The sequence below is a fragment of the Manacus vitellinus genome, unplaced genomic scaffold, assembly GCF_001715985.3.
Source record: "Manacus vitellinus isolate BGI_N305 unplaced genomic scaffold, ASM171598v3 scaffold_23_pilon, whole genome shotgun sequence".
Lineage (NCBI taxonomy): Eukaryota > Metazoa > Chordata > Aves > Passeriformes > Pipridae > Manacus > Manacus vitellinus.
This window is the reverse complement of record NW_021939718.1, coordinates 3138244-3155879: the sequence shown is the minus strand read 5'-3', so window position 1 is coordinate 3155879 and position 17636 is coordinate 3138244. Positions and strand designations below refer to the sequence as shown.

General features: G+C 40.9%; 1 protein-coding gene across 3 annotated transcripts in view; it reads left to right on the top strand.

The window, feature by feature from the left end:
* The first annotated feature begins 8974 nt into the window (after positions 1-8974).
* The window catches only part of SLCO4C1 (solute carrier organic anion transporter family member 4C1), a 30052-nt gene continuing 21390 nt past the window's right edge, over positions 8975-17636 (top strand). For all 3 annotated transcript variants that reach the window (XM_018072940.2, XM_018072938.2, XM_018072941.2), the window contains exons 1-2: positions 8975-9257; positions 14056-14319. In XM_018072940.2, the coding sequence (XP_017928429.1) occupies positions 9023-9257; positions 14056-14319 (499 nt within the window). In that variant the 5' untranslated portion in view covers positions 8975-9022. The remainder of the gene's footprint in view (positions 9258-14055; positions 14320-17636) is intronic.

Sequence of the window (17636 nt, the reverse complement as noted above, 5' to 3'; positions counted from 1 at the left end):
GTGTCAGAATTACACACAGGGCAAATTAAGAGCTACATTATCATAATTTACATATATACAAAATGCTAAACAAGCCGCATGATTGCTCTGAGACACAATGTAATTTGGAGGTACCTTGAGCTAGTTAGATCTTACAGCAGAAGAGTACATAGCTGTAGGTTTGCTTTGTTCACTTTTAAAATAATAAGTGTGTTCAAAAGAAAACGAAACAGATAATTTTTACATAAATAAGTAGAAAACTTCATACAGGCAATCAAAATGTAGGTTTTACATTGTTTCCATGACAAACACATTATCAGGACTGGAATGGGATTAAGATTGTACCAGTAATATAAAACAATAAAGATAGTCAAGAGAAAAGATAACTAATATATTAAACTCTTGGTTTTACAAGCCAGTGAGGCAGGCTCATTTGTATTTTATTCTGACTCTCTCTGGTTACTAATATTACTTATTCCACATGCCTGTTCAAAACAGGTAAATACACTTGGTAGAGGTGTTAATGTATCTTAAATACCACAAAGTGTATAAAAAATCAAGATCAATTTTCTTAATTGGAAAAAAAAATGCAGATGCAAAAGAAGATTCATCATTAAAAATAAAAAAAAGGTAGCACCCTTTTTTCACAGCTTCCTTTGCATGAATTCTGACCTAGGTCAAATGACAGAAAATTATGTGGAGAGAGAGGTTACACAATAGTCATGAAATAATCCACAGATGAGGGATTTTACTCAGAGCGTCAAGGTATCACAAATAAAGTTGTGCAAGTACTTGAGGACTGAAACATTCAGAAAAAACTGAAAAGCTTCCTGGAAATTGTGTTCTAAGGATCTCAGGTAATCAACTTTGCATCTTAATTTATAGCTGTGAGAGTCAAAGGGAGTATTGTACTGAAAAAATGTTGTGCCATGTCTCTGGGAGATAATCTGTGCACCACTTCGCCTCTATATGAGAGGGGACAGCTGTGAGATTCTTGAAAAAAAATATTTTGAATATGTATTTTTTCCCCTATCTGCTTTATCTGATGGTAAGACATTATTGTCATAATTTTCTCAATCCCCTTCGAAATTCAGAGAATGGCAGTTCTCGGACTTCAAAATGCAGGTCTATTTCTTAAACAAAACCACAGGTATTATCTAGTACTCCCATGATCACAAAAATGTGACACACCATGATACTATGCAACAGGAGAACTCCTATGATGTGTGTGACTGCAGAAGCTGTAACTGATCAAATAAAACACTGTAAATTTAGAACATAGCTGTGCTGGTTTAAAAGTTAACCAGCAGGGGAAATGAACTCAACTCAAAACAGAGATTATAAATCAGAATAACAATTTAATAAAATAATACAATAGGTACGATTACACAGACAAGCAATTTGGTTTTAACCCACAAAACCCAAATGTATAACCCAGTACCCTGGGGCATGAACAAAGTGGTGTTTCTTGGGCCCCCCTTGAGTCCAAAGTAAAGGGAGAGGGGAAAAAACCTGCTGGTGGGAGAGCTGTTGCAGTCTGGTCAAAAGTGGTGATTGCAGTCCAGTTGAGGGTGGTGAGCTGCAGTCTGGTTGAGAGCAGTGAGCTGCAGTCTTTCTCTGGATCCCATGAGTGGTAAAAGGGTTCCAAAACTCCAAGTTTATATATTCTCCAGTTCAGGCAGGAATGCTCAGTCCTTCCCTCAGAGTGGGGAATTCCATAAAAGGGTATGAGGATGCTCAGTCCTTCCCTCAGAGCGGGGAATTCCATAAAAGGGTATGAGGACAGGAACATCTACAGGCCTCTACTGCTAACAATTTCTGGGAAATGGCATGGAAGGTTATAGAATACACAGTTTTGGGTTACACCCATGCCATGATGAACTGGTCTCAGCTGTCCTAACTAGGACAATGGCTAAATTTTAGAATTCTTCCACAAATTTAGCAATTTTTTTTTTAATATTTGTTAGTGTCTCCTCAAGGTGTTCCAGTATTAATTTTATTATATTCTTTTGACTTAAACATCCTTTTTTCCCTCCTAGAATATAGTTTCCATTCCCACTTTACACTTTGGATCGTAAAGGGACTTCCTAGTTAATCAGTTCTTATGTCTTTATCCCAGTCATAACCCCATCTAAAACTTTAGAATTCACTAAATCCATTATTAATTGGTTCCACAACACACCTCTACTGAAAATTAAAAGCCTTCTAACTTTAACAGAAAATTAGTTGATGTCAGTTTGCTCATTTGTTCTCAAATCTTCTGTTGCCTTTTTTTTCTCTTTCCTGGTTGTGTATTTCACAGAGCACTTCACTTTGCTAGATTGAACCAGTTGGTTTCTTTCAATTCTTTTTGGAAAACAAATTTCTCTAGTAATCTTTCTGCATATTTTCTCCTTTAAAGTGATTTCTGGGAAGCTGGCACACACTATGGAGGATAACAACTCTAGCAGGTATCTCTGATTGCAATATACACATAAATTGCTTCTATTTTTTCCCTTTTCATGAGCATTGTCAGTCTAGCCAAATAGATTATTCACCTCAGAGTCTATTACCACTTTTTATCTGAGCACTCTAGATCATGGCTGGGCTTCGCAAACGAAGATTAGGGAAAATTCTCTATCCACGTTTGACACAAGTGCGTTGGTGGCTAAAAAGGCCAATGCGAGACAGACATGCTCGGTTGCAAAAGGCACAGCAGAAAGACTCCTTAGGTGGTAAATTCTGCAAGGCACGATTCTTTCTGCATTGTCTTTTCTTCTCAAGAGCGATCCTGTGTGTGTTCTCAAAGGAAGCAGCAGAGTTATAGATGGTGTGTCTCCAGGCCTCCCGATTGGAGGCCAGAGTAGACCAGTTCTGTTGATCAATACGGTCGAGGCTGAGATGTTGTTTCAGGGAGTCCTTGTATCTTCTGGGCTCCTCTCATGCGGCAGCCGGAGGCAAGTTCACCATAGAGCAGGATCTTAGGGAGGCGGTGGTCTTTCATCCTGGAGATGTCTCCTGCCCATCACAGCTGTGTTCTCAGCAACACGGCCTCAATACTTGTGACTGCCGCTTGTTCTAGAACAGATATATTGGTCACATAATCTGACCAGTGGATGTTTGTGATTGTACGAAGGCAGTGTTGATGGAAGCGTTCTAGGAGTTGCAGGTGGCGGCGGTAGATGACCCATGATTCAGATCCATATAAGAGAGTAGACAGCACAATGGCTCTGTAAACACTGATCTTTGTACTTCTCATCAAGTGTTTATTTTGCCAAACTCTCTTATGAAGCTTCCCGAAAGCACTGTATGTCTTTGCTAACCTGTTGTCTATCTCTCGGTCAATCTTACCATCTGAGGAGATGAGGCTACCTAGTTAATTAAATTGCTGGACTGATTTGAGCACTGATTCGCCTATGGTGATATGGGGATGAAGGAAGACTTCCTGAGGTGCTGGTTGATAGAGAACTTCTGTCTTCTTTAAGCTGACTTCCAGCCCAAAGAGCTCAGCAGCGTCTGCAAAGCAGGATGTTAAACGCTGCAGAGCTACTTCTGTGTGAGCGACAAGGGCAGCATCGTCAGCATAAAGCAGCTTCCAGACAAGATGGTTTAAGGTCTTAGTGTGGGCCTTCAGTTGCCTTAGGTTGAATAGGCTTCCATCAGTATGGTATCAAATGTAGATACCGTCCTGATCATCGAGGTCTGCTGTGGCCCTTTGGAGCATCATGCTAAAAACGACTGTGAATAGGGTAGGAGTGAGAACGCAGCCTTGTTTCACACCATTAGTTATTAGAAAGGGCTCAGAAAGTGCATCGGCATATCTGACTTGGCTGTGCTGATCCTCATGGAGTGAGATGATCATTTTAAGGAACTTGAGGGGACAACCTAAACATTCCAAAATCTGCCATAGACCTTTCCTGTTCACAGTATTGAAAGCTTTGGTGAGGTCGACAAAGGTTACATAGATGTGCTGGTTTAAAAGTTAACCAGCAGGGGGAATGAACTCAACTCAAAGGAGAGGTTATAAGTCAGAATAACAATTTATTAAAATAATACAGTAAGTACAATAATACAAACAACAATTGGTCTCAACCCACAAAAACCCAAATGTATAACCCAGTACCCTGGGGCCTGAACAAAGTGGTGTTCCTTGGGCCCTGTTTGAGTCCAAAGTAAAGGGAGAGGGGAAGAACCTGCTGGTGGGAGAGCTGCTGCAGTCTGGCCAGGAACTGGTGATCGCAGTCCAGTGGTGGTCTAAGTCTGGTTGAGAGCGATGAGATGCAGCCTTCCTCTGGATCCCACGAGTGGGTTGAAAAATGTTCCAAAACTCCAAGATTATATATCCTCCAGTTCAGGCAGGAATGTTCAGTGCTCCCCTCAGGGCGGGGAGTTCCACAAAGGGTGTGAGGACAGAAACATCTTCTTATCTCACAGGCCTCTTAACACCTAGTTTATAGCCTGAGGAGTCAGGCTCTATGGGCAGAGGGTGCAAATAGTCTATTGACAACAACAACAATAGTCTAGTTTCTGGGAAATGACATGGAAGGCTATAGAATACAGTTTTGGGTTACACCCACCATGATGAACTGATCTCAGCTGTCCTAACTAGGACAATAGAGACCTTTGTTCTGTTCCCTACACTTCTCTCGCAGTTGTCTGAGAACAAATACCATGTCTGTGGTGCTCCTGTTGGCTCTGAAACCACATTGGTTTTCAGGTAGAATTCCTTCTGCTATAGCAGGTAATAGCAGGTTCAAGAGTATTCTTGCCAGGATTTTGCCAGTAATGGAGAGCAGAGTAATACCATGGTAATTTGAACAGTCTGATTTAATTCCTTTCTTCTTATACAAAGTGATGATGACTGCATCACGAAGGTCTGATGGTAGTTCACCGAGTTCCCAACAGCGCACCACAAATTCATGAAATTTGGTGTGGAGTGCGAGGCCCCCATGTTTCCAGACTTCAGGTGGAATTCCATCAATCCCAGCTGCCTTCCGAATTTTCACCTGCTGTATGGCCTTGAGGGTTTCTCCTAAAGTGGGGGCAGTATCCAATTCATACTTCACCGCTTGTTGTGTGATGGACTGAATTGCTGAGTCTTGGACTACATGGTTGGTACTGAAAAGAATCTGAAAGTGTTCAGACCATTGATTCAGAATGGAGGTTTTATCTGTTAGAAGTGTTTGACCATCAGCGCTGAGTAGAGGACTTTGAGCTTGGTATGTAGGCCCGTATGCTGTTTTCAGGGCTTCATAGAAACCTCTGTGATCACCCATGTCAGCACACATCGTGGTTTTTTAGCTAGACTGATCCACCACTTGTTCTGGATGTCACGGAGTTTCTGTTGGAGCTTGCTGCATGCAAGACGAAAGGCTGTTTTTCTTACGTGACAGGAAGGCAGTGCACGGTGTGCTTGGTGGGCGGTTCTCTTCTTCCTCAACAATTCCTGGATCTCTTGATTGTTTTCATCAAACCAGTCCTTGTTCTTCTTGAGGGAGAACCCTAAGGTTTCTTCAGAGGACTGCTGGATGCTGTTTTTAATATGGTGCCAGGAGAGATATCTGTAGAATCTGAGGAATGGTTATCTAGCCTAGTTTGAAGATTAGCCTGGAATTTGTGTCTCACTGTGGCTGATTGGAGATTGTTAACTTGGAGTCTTCTCCTTGGGATACTGACCCTTTCAGGTTTGAATTTAAGAATGGGGTTAAGTTTACAGCACACAAGCCAATGGTCTGTTTGGCATTCTGTGCTGGGCATCACATGGGTGTGGTGGACATCATGGACATCTGTCCGTCGCACCAAGACATAATCGATGAGGTGCCAATGCTTAGATCTGGGATGCATCCAGGTTGTCTTCACACTATTTTTCTGCTGAAAGATAGTATTAGTGATGGTGAGCTGTTGCTCCGCACAGAATTCTAGCAGAAGTCGACCATTATCATTGCAGTTTCCAACACTGTGCTTGCCTAATATTCCTTTCCATGCTTCAAAATTCTTGCCTACTCTGGCGTTGAAATCACCAAGGATAATGATCTTATCATCTGCAGGAACCTTCTGGATGAGGCAGCGCAGGTCAGTGTAAAATTTATCTTTTTCAGCAGGGTCAGCTTGGAGAGTTGGAGCATATATACTAAAGAGGACAACATGTTGCTTGTTGTGGAGCGGAAGGCGTAGGGAAATAATTTGGTCAGAATGAGCTGATGGCAGATTTTTCAGTTTGGGAAGAATAGAGTTTTTGATCATGAAGCCGACTCCTGAGAGATACTTTTCAGTTCTGGGTTTACCTGACCAAAAGAGTGTGTACCATGTTCTCTGAGGTTGCCTTCCTCGTGAAGGCGAACTTCACTGAGAGCAGCAATGTCGATGTTGAGACATGACAGTTCATGGGCAATCAGGGCAGACCGGCGCTCAGGATGTCCACAATCTGCAGAATTGAGCATGGTGCTGATGTTCCAGCATGTGAGAGTTAATTTGGCTGCACCTTTGGAGTCAGGTGTATATGCCTTTGTCTTTTGATCTTTGTGTGACTGCATTTGTAGAAGATGCTGATACAGAGCTTCGCAAATGTGTGTAAGGCCTTTGAGCCTGTGCAATGGATTTTTTAGGTGAGACACAGTGTGTGCTGAACTGAACCCTCCCTTTAATTCTAAGGTTCATCTGCCAGGGCTGAGCGAGCTTGGACGGTGGCAGCGAGGTCCTCAGGATGTAGGTTTAATTAGAGTGACCTTCTCTTAGATGGATGGCTTTACAGGGCTGATCGAGCTCCATCTGCCCAGGTTTGGAGTTTTCCTTCTCTTCTGTGTGTTCCAGGCTCCCTCTCTCATCTCCCATGATGGCACAGTCCGCTCCAGTGAAGCTCCTCCTCTCTCGCTCCTTTCCGTGCCTGGAGCCGGGCCCAAGCACACGCGTCCTGGGGCCAGGCTGAGGCCGGGCCGCGCCGAGTGCATTCTAGATACTTTCCTGGAAACCAATCATATTTTGCCATTTTTGGGTAGATTTTGTAACCAGTCTTGGATTGCCAGGAACTTAAACTTCTGTAATAGCTTTAAGTATGGTCTCAGAGTAAAGCAGTTTATAACAGCTGGTTGAATCTACTGCATTTTTCTGTAAATTGCTTTTGGGGACATAACCACTGCAAAAATACATCATATTTTATTCCCTATCTCTCTCCCTCTGTCCCTCTGGCTTTCTTCTAAAATCTGTGTTCTGCTAGCATGGTATAAATTCTCAAGAGTTCACTCCTATTGAATTTCCTGGATTATTCAATTCCCTATTTAATTTCCAGACTAGGCCTATACTGGACACCACAATGCTATCCTCCCCACTTTTCTTAAAAATGTTGGCTTTATCTGAACACTTTATTTTTCACAGTGAGCTCCCCTCACTTCTCTTTTTCCCTTCTGTTCTGTCACCTTCCTGTGGTGATAAAACCAAAACCACCAGCTGACAGCTAGATGAAGATAACAACAAACCTAGCTGTTCTGGTAGAAAAAGGGAGGTTTTCAGGTATCCTTAGTAGTATAGTAATTTAGCAATTTTGTGGATTATTCTTACTACTCTAGCATGTAGGCCCTCTAGCAAAGATCAGGGTATCATTTCTAATGCCATGTCCTACTTTATTTTAATTAGGAGGACAAAATCAATAAAATGCAAACAAAAAAAGAAAACTCTACTAAAATATTCTTTCTGAAACAGACTAGTGTACCAGCTGGCTCAGGCACATCCTTAGACCTCTCACAAAGCTGTTAACTGGGATATATCTTGATGACCAGCAGAGGAAAAACCACTCCAGATTATAGCCTGAAATGATAATAAGTTAGTTTCAGAGTTTGGGTATCATCAGTGACCAACAGATGAATGCTTCACTGGAGAGCAGCTATCTGAGCTCCTGTGGGCTTGGGAAGGTCACTGCTCTCTATGGGGATGGAGTAGCACCTGGAAGGGACCCTGTGGTGGCCAAGGAGGAGCGTGAGGAAGGCCCAGCTGCCAGGGTATTCCATGGCCCTCCAGCTCTAGCCATCACCCACTGCCTCTGCAAGATGTGTCAGAAGAATCAGAAGCAGCTGATTTCCCATTTGCAGTTTATCTATAAGAATAAACAGGCACGTATTCTCTTGTCTAAGTTACTTGTTATCTTTTACAGAAGGTCATCTCCATGTTGTTTCTGTGCTGCTAATGAGTACTTGAAAATGTGTGCTTGTCTCCTAAGAGCAGATGGATGAGAATTGAAGAGGATGCCCTGGCTTTCACTGTGAAGCCAAGGTCACTGATGATATCTCTAGTTTCAATCTTGTTTCACCTGTCTCTAAAATGTAAATGACTCTTAAGAGGGGAAGGACTTTTCAGGACTAACTTCCACTGCCCAGAGATGAACACCAGCAGTGACAGTTAATTGATCCCCAGATTCCCTTCCCAACTGTTCTTGTGCAGATGAGTAAAATAATTTACACTATATACAAACAGACTTGGATTTTCTTATACATTTGACAAATTCTAATGGTTGATGTCTGCAGCTGAATTAATGTGTTCAATGACTGGGAACTGCTGTATGTGGAAACACTCACTGGTACAGGAAGGGAATAAGTATTTTCAAAGGATGACCTCCACAAATGTCCAGGGCTTTTGCTGTGGGTGGGTCACGTTGCCTGAAGTGGGAAAGCACCGTATCTGGTCCATTTTGCAACCTTTCCCTTTTTGCAACACTTACGTAAGGACATTTTGAACTATTTTTTTTCATTTCCAGAAAGAAACTTTCGTGACGACTTTTTTTTTTTTTTTTTTTCCTTTTCTTCTCCGCACAGAACGAATGACGCTGGACAACACCCTCTCTTGGGCTTACAGCGACCCGCCGGTGCGGGGAATTTCCCCAGGAGCGCCGAGGGGCCGGCCGAAGCCGGGGGCCGGGGGCCGGGCGGGGGAGCCAGAGCACCTCCCGCGGGGGCGGTGCGGGCCCGCCGGCCCTGCCCTTACCCGCTCGGCCCGGCCTTGCCCCGTGGTTGTCCGGCGGCGGAGCGTTGGGCTCGGGTGCTGCTCGCAGCCGGGGTGGCAAACGGCTTCGGGCGCCATGAGCGGCGGCGGCATCGAGAACGCGGCGTTCGAGACTCCCAGCCCCAGCCTCGGCCGGCAGCGCCCCTGGAACTCCGCCGGCTCCAGTGCCACTTCTAGTGCCTGTGCCCCCTCCGATCCCGACTTTGAGGAGGGGCCCTGCGGGTGGGGCAGCTGCACCCCGGCGTCTCTGCAGCTCTGCAACAACCCCGAGGGCTACCTGGTTGTGTACAGCCTGCTGGCCACCTTCCAAGGTAACCCGTCCCTGTGGGCCCTCTGGTGCCCGGGGCATCTCTTCTGCTGCTTCTCTTTCCTGGGGGGAAGCCGGCCGGGAGCCTGGACTGGGGGAGGCAGGAGAAGCATGATGATGTTTTAGGCAGTGGGCAAGGAGAGACAGGGTTCTTCTAGAGACGGTAATGGCTTTGCTAGGGGAAGAAAGTACAGTAATGCCTTGTATAGGGAAGTTGCTCGTACAGTGTTACTCTCTCTACTTCACTCTGTTCTGCCTCTTCTTTTCCCACCTACGTTACTGGACACTGCTGAGTCCATGGTCCCACCAGGTCTGTGCTTCGTGCTCTTGTCAGTGCTGCATCCACGTTGCTCACCCTTCACGTGCACTTATGGGTTGGGACTTAGAAGCCAGGGAATAAAACACCAATATAAACCAGTAGACAAAATTCTAGTACCCGAGCATGTACTGTATTACTTCCCTGCTAACTAAGACAGTATCTTGGCCTGGTTGGGTTAGGACTTTGGGTAATTAGGATGGCTCTGAAGACAAGCAAATGAACAACATGTTCTTGTTCTGTGGATCCCAGTGCAGCCGTCTTCCCAAAACTTAATGGTTTTACTTGATTGTGGGGGAAACCTAAAGTTTAGCTTGCCCTAAATTTCTGCTGTTCAGCTTCAGAGTTTCTTGTCCATAGTTTTGGTTTTGTGTAAAAAGATTTGTTAGGGCCTTAGGAAGTCTGAAGCTTAGGAAGCAGTAGTAGTGACTGGATGGAGGAGAAACATTAGTGTACCAAATATACAGTCTTGAGGTTTGTCCTTCAAATGCAGCTATTGGATTAATGTTCATAACCCTTCAATTTTATTGGGCTGACTAGAAGTGAAAATGTGTTTCCTGGAAAAATATGAGGCTTTAAAGCTCATTGCTGTTGCTCCTAAAGAATGACACCGCTGTAGAAGGGTGAAGGGAGATGTTGGAGATTTGATGCTACAGGAGCTGGCAGCCTTCACCAAAGATATGCGGGATATGGATGGCTGCATTCCTACCTGGAACTGCACTGAGGTAACTGGGGTGGTATGAGGAGAACTGAACAGGAGGTTCTGCTTAAAACCTAGAAAGATTTGAATGCTGTTTGTGTTGCTTGGAAAGTCCTTGAAGGACATTGTCTCTCAGTATGTGTTTCTGTGAACTTTTTCTGATTTCAACCTGTTCAGAATCTAATCTTAGCATACAGGTCTTTGTTAGAAAAGAAATATCTAGGGAGTTTTGAGCAGAGCCTGTTATTTCTTAATTGGATTTGAAAAGTCATGCTACAGCTACTAGGATCAGGAGGTGATTACTGTTACAGTTGTCCCGCTGTTAGCTCAAATTTATTTTCTTCATAAATAAAAAGAAAGGTAAAGGTGGAAGAACTTCTTACATAGCAGATTTCAATGGCAGTTGAGTAGTAGAAGACTTTTAGAATACACGTCTATCTTTTTTTGAGTGACTTAAGAGTACTAAACCAAGTGTCTTGAATATTTCCAGCACTTCTAAGTTTCTTCAGATCTGGTTTGCTGTTGTGATCTGGTTCCTGAGCTGATTAATAAACTTCGTGTCATTTAAAATTTTTCTCTTTTCAGTAGTCTGTGTAGGTTGCCAGTCATAAAAGCATCTTGTATCATAAGAATTTCTGTCCCCTTAAGAAGGCATAAATGTTGTTTGTGCTGCTTATCCAGCTCTTGGTCCTGTTATCTAACTTTATATATATTCCAGGTAACTAATCTAGTTCAGGTTTAGGGCCTTTAATGTAAGGAAACTTCTGATGTTGGTTTTGGAAGCTGATGTAAGTGTGGCTATCACAAGTCTTGTGGCATTCCTGATGTTGTTACTTCGATTTTCTGAATAAGAGCCTTTCCTTTGGTTTAGAACACAGAAAGGAAATTGGGTGCTAAAGACTCAAGCTGCAATTCTTTCTGAGAGGCAGGAAAAACAAGAGTCCTTATCAGCAAGAAATTCAATGTTGTGTATGAAGCTTTGTGAAAACATTCAAGTCTGTAGCTTCAGACTTTAGATAAAAGCACACAAAATACGACTGGAATTTTGAAGTTTTGTGAGCTAATGCTGTGTGGTGGTTTTGGGTCTAATTATTTGACTTAGCCTCCAAATTACAGGAACAATCATTGAGGAAGATAAAATATATCTATTTAACTTGCTAGCACACCTCTAGAAAAGATTATAACGTAAGGTATTGAAGACTAATGAAGGCTTTTTACGTGAGTGAACATAGTGGGTGATTATCTGCAGTGACCTGGTGCCTGTGTGTAGATTTCTGGATGTATCCAACTGAAAGCATATATTTGTCAGGTTATTTTCTAGCTGCTTTAGAAAAGAGATTATTGTTAGCACCTGATGTGCTGTATTTCAGCTTCTCAGAAGATTCCAGGTGGAACTTGTAATTTCTGGCTGTTTCTGTGCAAGTATGTATGAAACCTGTATTTCCAGAATAGAAAACAATTTGTGTAGAATGTTGTTGCATGGCTAATACCTGCTTTCTGTGCAGCACGTGGAGTTGCATAAATGTATGTTGTATCTTGTAATACAGTAACTGGATGTGCTGCAATTCCTAGCTGTAGTAGGAAACAAGGTAGAAATTATCTCACTATTTTGAGTACAAGAAGGACTGTCAGTAATTTTTATTAAACAAAATAACAAAACTGCTGTTTGAGGCTGGTTCATTCTAACATGTCTAAAAAAATTGAATAGCACAAATATTTTATAGGCTGGTTAGGCCTTTTTAGTTTTTTTGTTTGCCTGCAAACTACTGTGTTAAAACCACCATGCTTATAACAACTGCAGAGCAGTTTTGTTTTTTTTTAAGACAGGATAAAGAAAAAATACTCATGTGTTTCACTAGAGCAAATTAAGTTGGTTTATAATTAATCTGGATTTTATGGGTCAGTACCCACTGAACCTAAAGCTCTAACAGATGTAGTGGGACAATAAAGTTTTGGTTTAGAAGAGTTGAAAACTAGCTTCTGTGCTACAACTTTAGAGTGTTGAGATGGCCTTGCAGAACTTGTTTTTCAGATCAAGTATTAGCCAGGTTCCATCTTTCCTAGCGATTAGTCACTAGATGATGCCATTGGAGGAGTTATGCTGCCATTCATCACATCTGGGTGTTTACAGATGAAATCTAATTATTCAGTAAAATTAACTATGAGGTTTTATGGCTTTTAGGATGCAAATGAAAGGTGATGACTTAAACTACAGTAAAAGACAATGCCTTCTAGCTCTGTAATCCACTTACTGTGTAGCACACTTGCTTCATATGAATGTCTCAAGGCCTTAGTAAATGTTTGAGATGCTGGCAAATGGGGGAAAAAGTTGTTTGTTCATTCCTTCATGCTATTATTGTTCTTTGGTAAATGCTTCTTAATAGGAAAAAGTTGCCAAATGTATAACCAATGGCAGTGGAGGAACACTGTAATACTTCTGTTATTGACTGATAGGTAGAATTGTCAACATTAATAAAGAAGCCATAGGGTATTGGAATTAAGATTGTGCCAAGAGCTGCCTCCTTATAAAAAGCTGAAATGTTTACCTGTGGTGGGGATTAGAAAACAACTGGCTGATTTGGAGTAATTTTTTTCAATATGTTGGAGCACTTGAAGGAGATGTTGAAGTTTGGCCTCAGTAGTTGTACTTCTGGATGGTACAATGCTTGTTGAAAAGTAACTTAAGCCTATTGCTGTTTCCAGTCCTTCTGTTCTGGTTGTAGAATGACAGTAGAGAATCATGTTTGAATTTTAGAAGGAGTAAGAATAACTGTAGGGCCTGTGTCATGAGAGAGGCTCATCAGTCATCTATGAGGTTACATAACTCCAACTTATTTGCAACTGTGACTCCAAGACTTCCTAACTTCTTTTCAGGTATATATTTTATTATGGACACAGTTTAATTAGACTATGATGAAGTTGCCTGACACTGTTATGAACTACTGCTATTAATCACTTTGGTGTTTTACACAGAAACAGAATGTGAAGCAGGATGGGAGATTCGAGTTAGAATCTACAGACAGTGCATTTGTAAAAATGGACATGCACTGGCAAGCATTACTTGCTTCTACTTTGGGATAATTTTTATTTTTTTGAGGTTCATCTGGGCTTCAATAGGGCAGCTTGTGCAATGCCTTTTTTTCTGGGTCATTTCATACTTTTACTTCTGGGAACTTAAAGATTCAGAGGACAACCTTTTTATTTTTCACTTAAAGTAAATCATCTCAGTTGCTCTAGAACAGTTGTGAAGTATTTTTAAATAGTTTTTTTCAATTATAGGGGAAGCATGTCTATTCAAGAGCCTTCTTATCTTCCCTTGTGGTGGCAGGGAGGAACTTATGTTTTTTGACAGTACTTTGAAAGCTATGTCCTGAACTTAGTTTACTTGTAGCTTGTATTCTAGTGCAAGCCATAACCTTGACTAATTTCCTTTTAACTTGTACAGTATCTTATGATACTGTAATGCATTCTGTTTGGAATCTGTGCTTCAAACAGAATCTGGAACCTTAATACATGAAAAGAGTTTGAGGCATGGTATATTTCTGGCTTAATGCTTGAGTGTCCACAGGGGAATAAAACTGAATAGGTCCTGTGCAATTTCGCTGGCTTAAGCTGGCACTGTATTGATCTACTATATACCTAGATTTTAAAGCTAATAAATACTTACAATGGAGCTTTGTAAATATGCTAATTTCATAGCATTGCAAGGGTAAACTTACCATTCTGTGATGGAAAGGTTAAAATGAATATATCTTTGACTAATTATCTCTTTTTTTGGTTTTGTAGGTATTGTGGTAAATGGCCTGGTTAACATTAGTATTTCAACAATTGAGAAGCGTTATGAGTTGAACAGTTCCCTGACTGGCTTAATCTCTGCAAGCTATGACATTTCTTTTTGCATGTTGTCGCTGTTTATATCTTTCTTCGGAGAAAGAGGGCACAAACCACGATGGCTTGCTTTCTCAGCATTTATGCTAGGACTGGGCTCCCTTATATTTTGCTTACCACACTTTAGTGTTGGAAAATACCATTATGGAGCTAAACCTGAAGGTAAGCTTATCTTTGTTTTGAAAATTACACACACACACACACAAAGAATCTCTGTAGTGACTTGGTGCAGCTCTTTATTTGGTACAATGTAACTAACCTCTGTTAAAATCCTAAAATAAAGTATTATCTGTGACACTGAAAATAATGATTCTGTGAAATCTGCAAGTTCAAGAAGTTACAGAACTCTGCACAGTGAACTTTATTTAACAGAAGTGATCTGTCAATATCAGTTCTTGCTCATAAGCAACATTTGAATAAAATGCCTTTTTTTTACTTGCACTGATATATGCAATTAAAATTCACTTTTGAGAAAAGTATCTGGCATCTATTTGTGAATTGGAATCAAGTTAGATCAGTGAGGTAGAATAAGTGTCAAAGTTAAGCTTTGACTGTAGTAAAAAAAATTAGACTTGCCATTTTGTTGAAAGGTGGCTACTTTTTGCAGTTCTTTTGGGTTTCGAACCATTAAAGACATCTTGATTCATTCGTTAACAAGTTTCTAAGTTCCTTTAAAAGGTGTTGATTAAAACTTGTAGATTTATTTGAAATAGAGGCAACAAGCAGTACTGAACTGTACTGAACAAAGCAGTATTTAAATCATGGGAGTAGTTAGCTCTCAGTTCTTACATAACTTTTCTCATAAAAGAAGACTTCAATGCAGTGTGGTTAGTGCGGTGTGGTTTGTATTTCAATTTAGTGGCACACCTGTAACTAATACAGAAATATTCGGATATGTTTAAAGCAGGATGACTTAATCTTAATTATTATTGCAATGTTCAACCAGACTTATGCCTCCAATGACTAAGCATACTAGTGTGCTCACTTAAAAAAATCAGTAGATGTTAAGCAACCTGATGAAAGGTTTTGATTCTCAATTTCTTTAGTGTTGATCATGTCATACACTTGCATAAGCTGTCCAGACATTAGTTAAACAAGTTTGGTAAGCTATTTTTCCCCTATCTAATAAATGAGGATCTGTAATGGAAGTTAATTGAACATTTAACTGAACAAGGCCAAAAGAAAACGGTCTTCAGTGTTTGAGGGCTGTGAGCAGATGATTATTTGCTACCTTTTAATAGAGGGGCAACAGGTTACTTGCTCCTGGCTCTGTTACAGTCCCATTTCTCTACAATTTTGGTTTCAGTATTGTACTTCCTCCTTCACTGTAGTATGGAAGGGAAGCTGAATTTGATATATGTTTTAACCTGATTGCAGGGTTTTTTTTAATTGAAACAAGATACTGATAGTGTGGGAGAGAAGACCAACTATCACAACTGATCTCTTTCCTTTCAAACAACTGTAGTTGAGATCTCAAAGAATATGTTACTGTTTTATCAGACATCTACATGGATGTAGATGTTGGTGCTTCATTAGGAAGATGTTCTACATGGACTTTTAAAAATTCCCCACCACTTCTAGATTTCAAAAGGAATGTGTCTCCTTCACCATGACACTGTCAGCTGACAACATTCCTGCTGTTTTGACTGTTGTAATGCAGGTGCCTATGCTGGGACTGTGGTGAAAGACTTAGCTGACTTAAACAAAACACTATTAAAGATAAATGACTAAGTGTAGGGAACGTTTGCACTGTGACAGAGTCAACATAAATCTTCAGGTGCTGTGCAATGGCATCCTTTAACTGTCAAGTACAGGATCATGGGATGTCTGGTTTAGCTGGTTTAGTTCTGATGTTGATGAAGCATCTTAACTATACAATTGGTTGTGGAATTTAATAGCACCACACCCCTAAGACCTTCCTTTTTGATTATTTGTTTGAATGAGTAGTTAATAAAAAATACTAAAGTTTCTATAAAACTTTTATTTGATGCTTTGTATTAAAATCTACCACCTAATTTATTTCTGAACAGCTCGTTTTACTAGTTGGTTACTTGATTATTTATGTTTGTCTGCTGTATGTCACTACAATGAGTTTTACCTGCAGGATAATTTCAAGTACAGTTCAGTGCAATTTTTAATATGGCTGCCAGGCTAATAAATAGATCTAGACTGGAATACAAAATACATATAACCTCCAGTGTAAGGCTTACAGACTTCATGGAACTTACTGTTTTACCTTGGGATATTAATTTACTTTTATTCTGAGTATATACATATCCTACTCTACAAAACGACTTGATTGTTTATTTATCCTAATACCACTTTTTAGAAGTCGTTTAGTTTCATATTGAAGAAGTTGTTAATGAATGGTCTCCCTATTATTAAAATTTTTTAGCCATAGCAAACATTTCTTTTCTAATCTCCAGAAAGGCTTCAGACTCCGGTTTGTAGCCTAGGTGTGACCAGCTGTTCTGAACTTTTCCAGGTTGCAGAGTCGCCGGTGCCTCAGCTGGCTCCGATATGTGCAGTCAGGGGCTCCACCTGGTGGTGTGTCCGTAGCAGAAGCAGCCGAATTTGATTAATCAGAGATGGCAGAGGGGACTGTGAAAACTGCAGATGCTATAAGCAGTGTACCTTTAAACTTCTGTCTCGGATTTTGTTTTAAAAATTTAAACATATTTCAATATGTCTTTCACAGCAAACATGAATAGTAGTTTTTCACTTGACACAAGGAAGATAATTTCATTGTGAAGACAGTCAAACACTGGGACAAATTACCCAGGATTCTTCTTAAGTGCAAAGGAAGGAAATCTTTGACTCCTCCTCTTGATGTGAGGTTTTATTATCCCTTATGTTGGCCTGTTTCTGTGTAACAGCACTGTATCACCTGTTGTGAGCTACAGGGAGTAATGGTAAAGTCCATGGATGTATTTATAACATCAGTGTAGACAGTTTGTTTAAATATCTGCTGTGTGGCAAGGACTGCCTTGTACTTTGTTTTGTGAGCTCAAAGTGTGGATTGAGCTTGCCCTTTCTTTGCTTAAGTAAAAAGTGTTTTAAAATGTAAAAGGACCTGAGGAAGAAAAAAAAAATGTAGTAATTTTGTGGCAAAGTAGTGTGAATGAATCAGTCTGCTTGTTGCATCTGAAGGATGTTTTCATATGTCTGTTCAGTGTGGCTTATTCCCACAAAACTGATGAGTTTGTTGTTGTTCTTAAGGTTTCATGCTCTTCTACGGAAAAAAAGAAACATGCCTCTCTTTTATCTCATCACTTGGCACTCTTACTGAAAGTGCAGTGATAGCAAGGGGAAGGAGAAGAGAACACATACTCCCTGTCATCAGTTCCTCTTTTCTCTTCCCTCCTTGTAGTGCCAAACAATACAGGAGCAGACACAACCTTACACTGCTGCACCACTGCTTTCCTCTTTGTGTGCTTAGGTAGAGAGGCTTTACCTTAACCACTTGTTCTGGAGAGGTG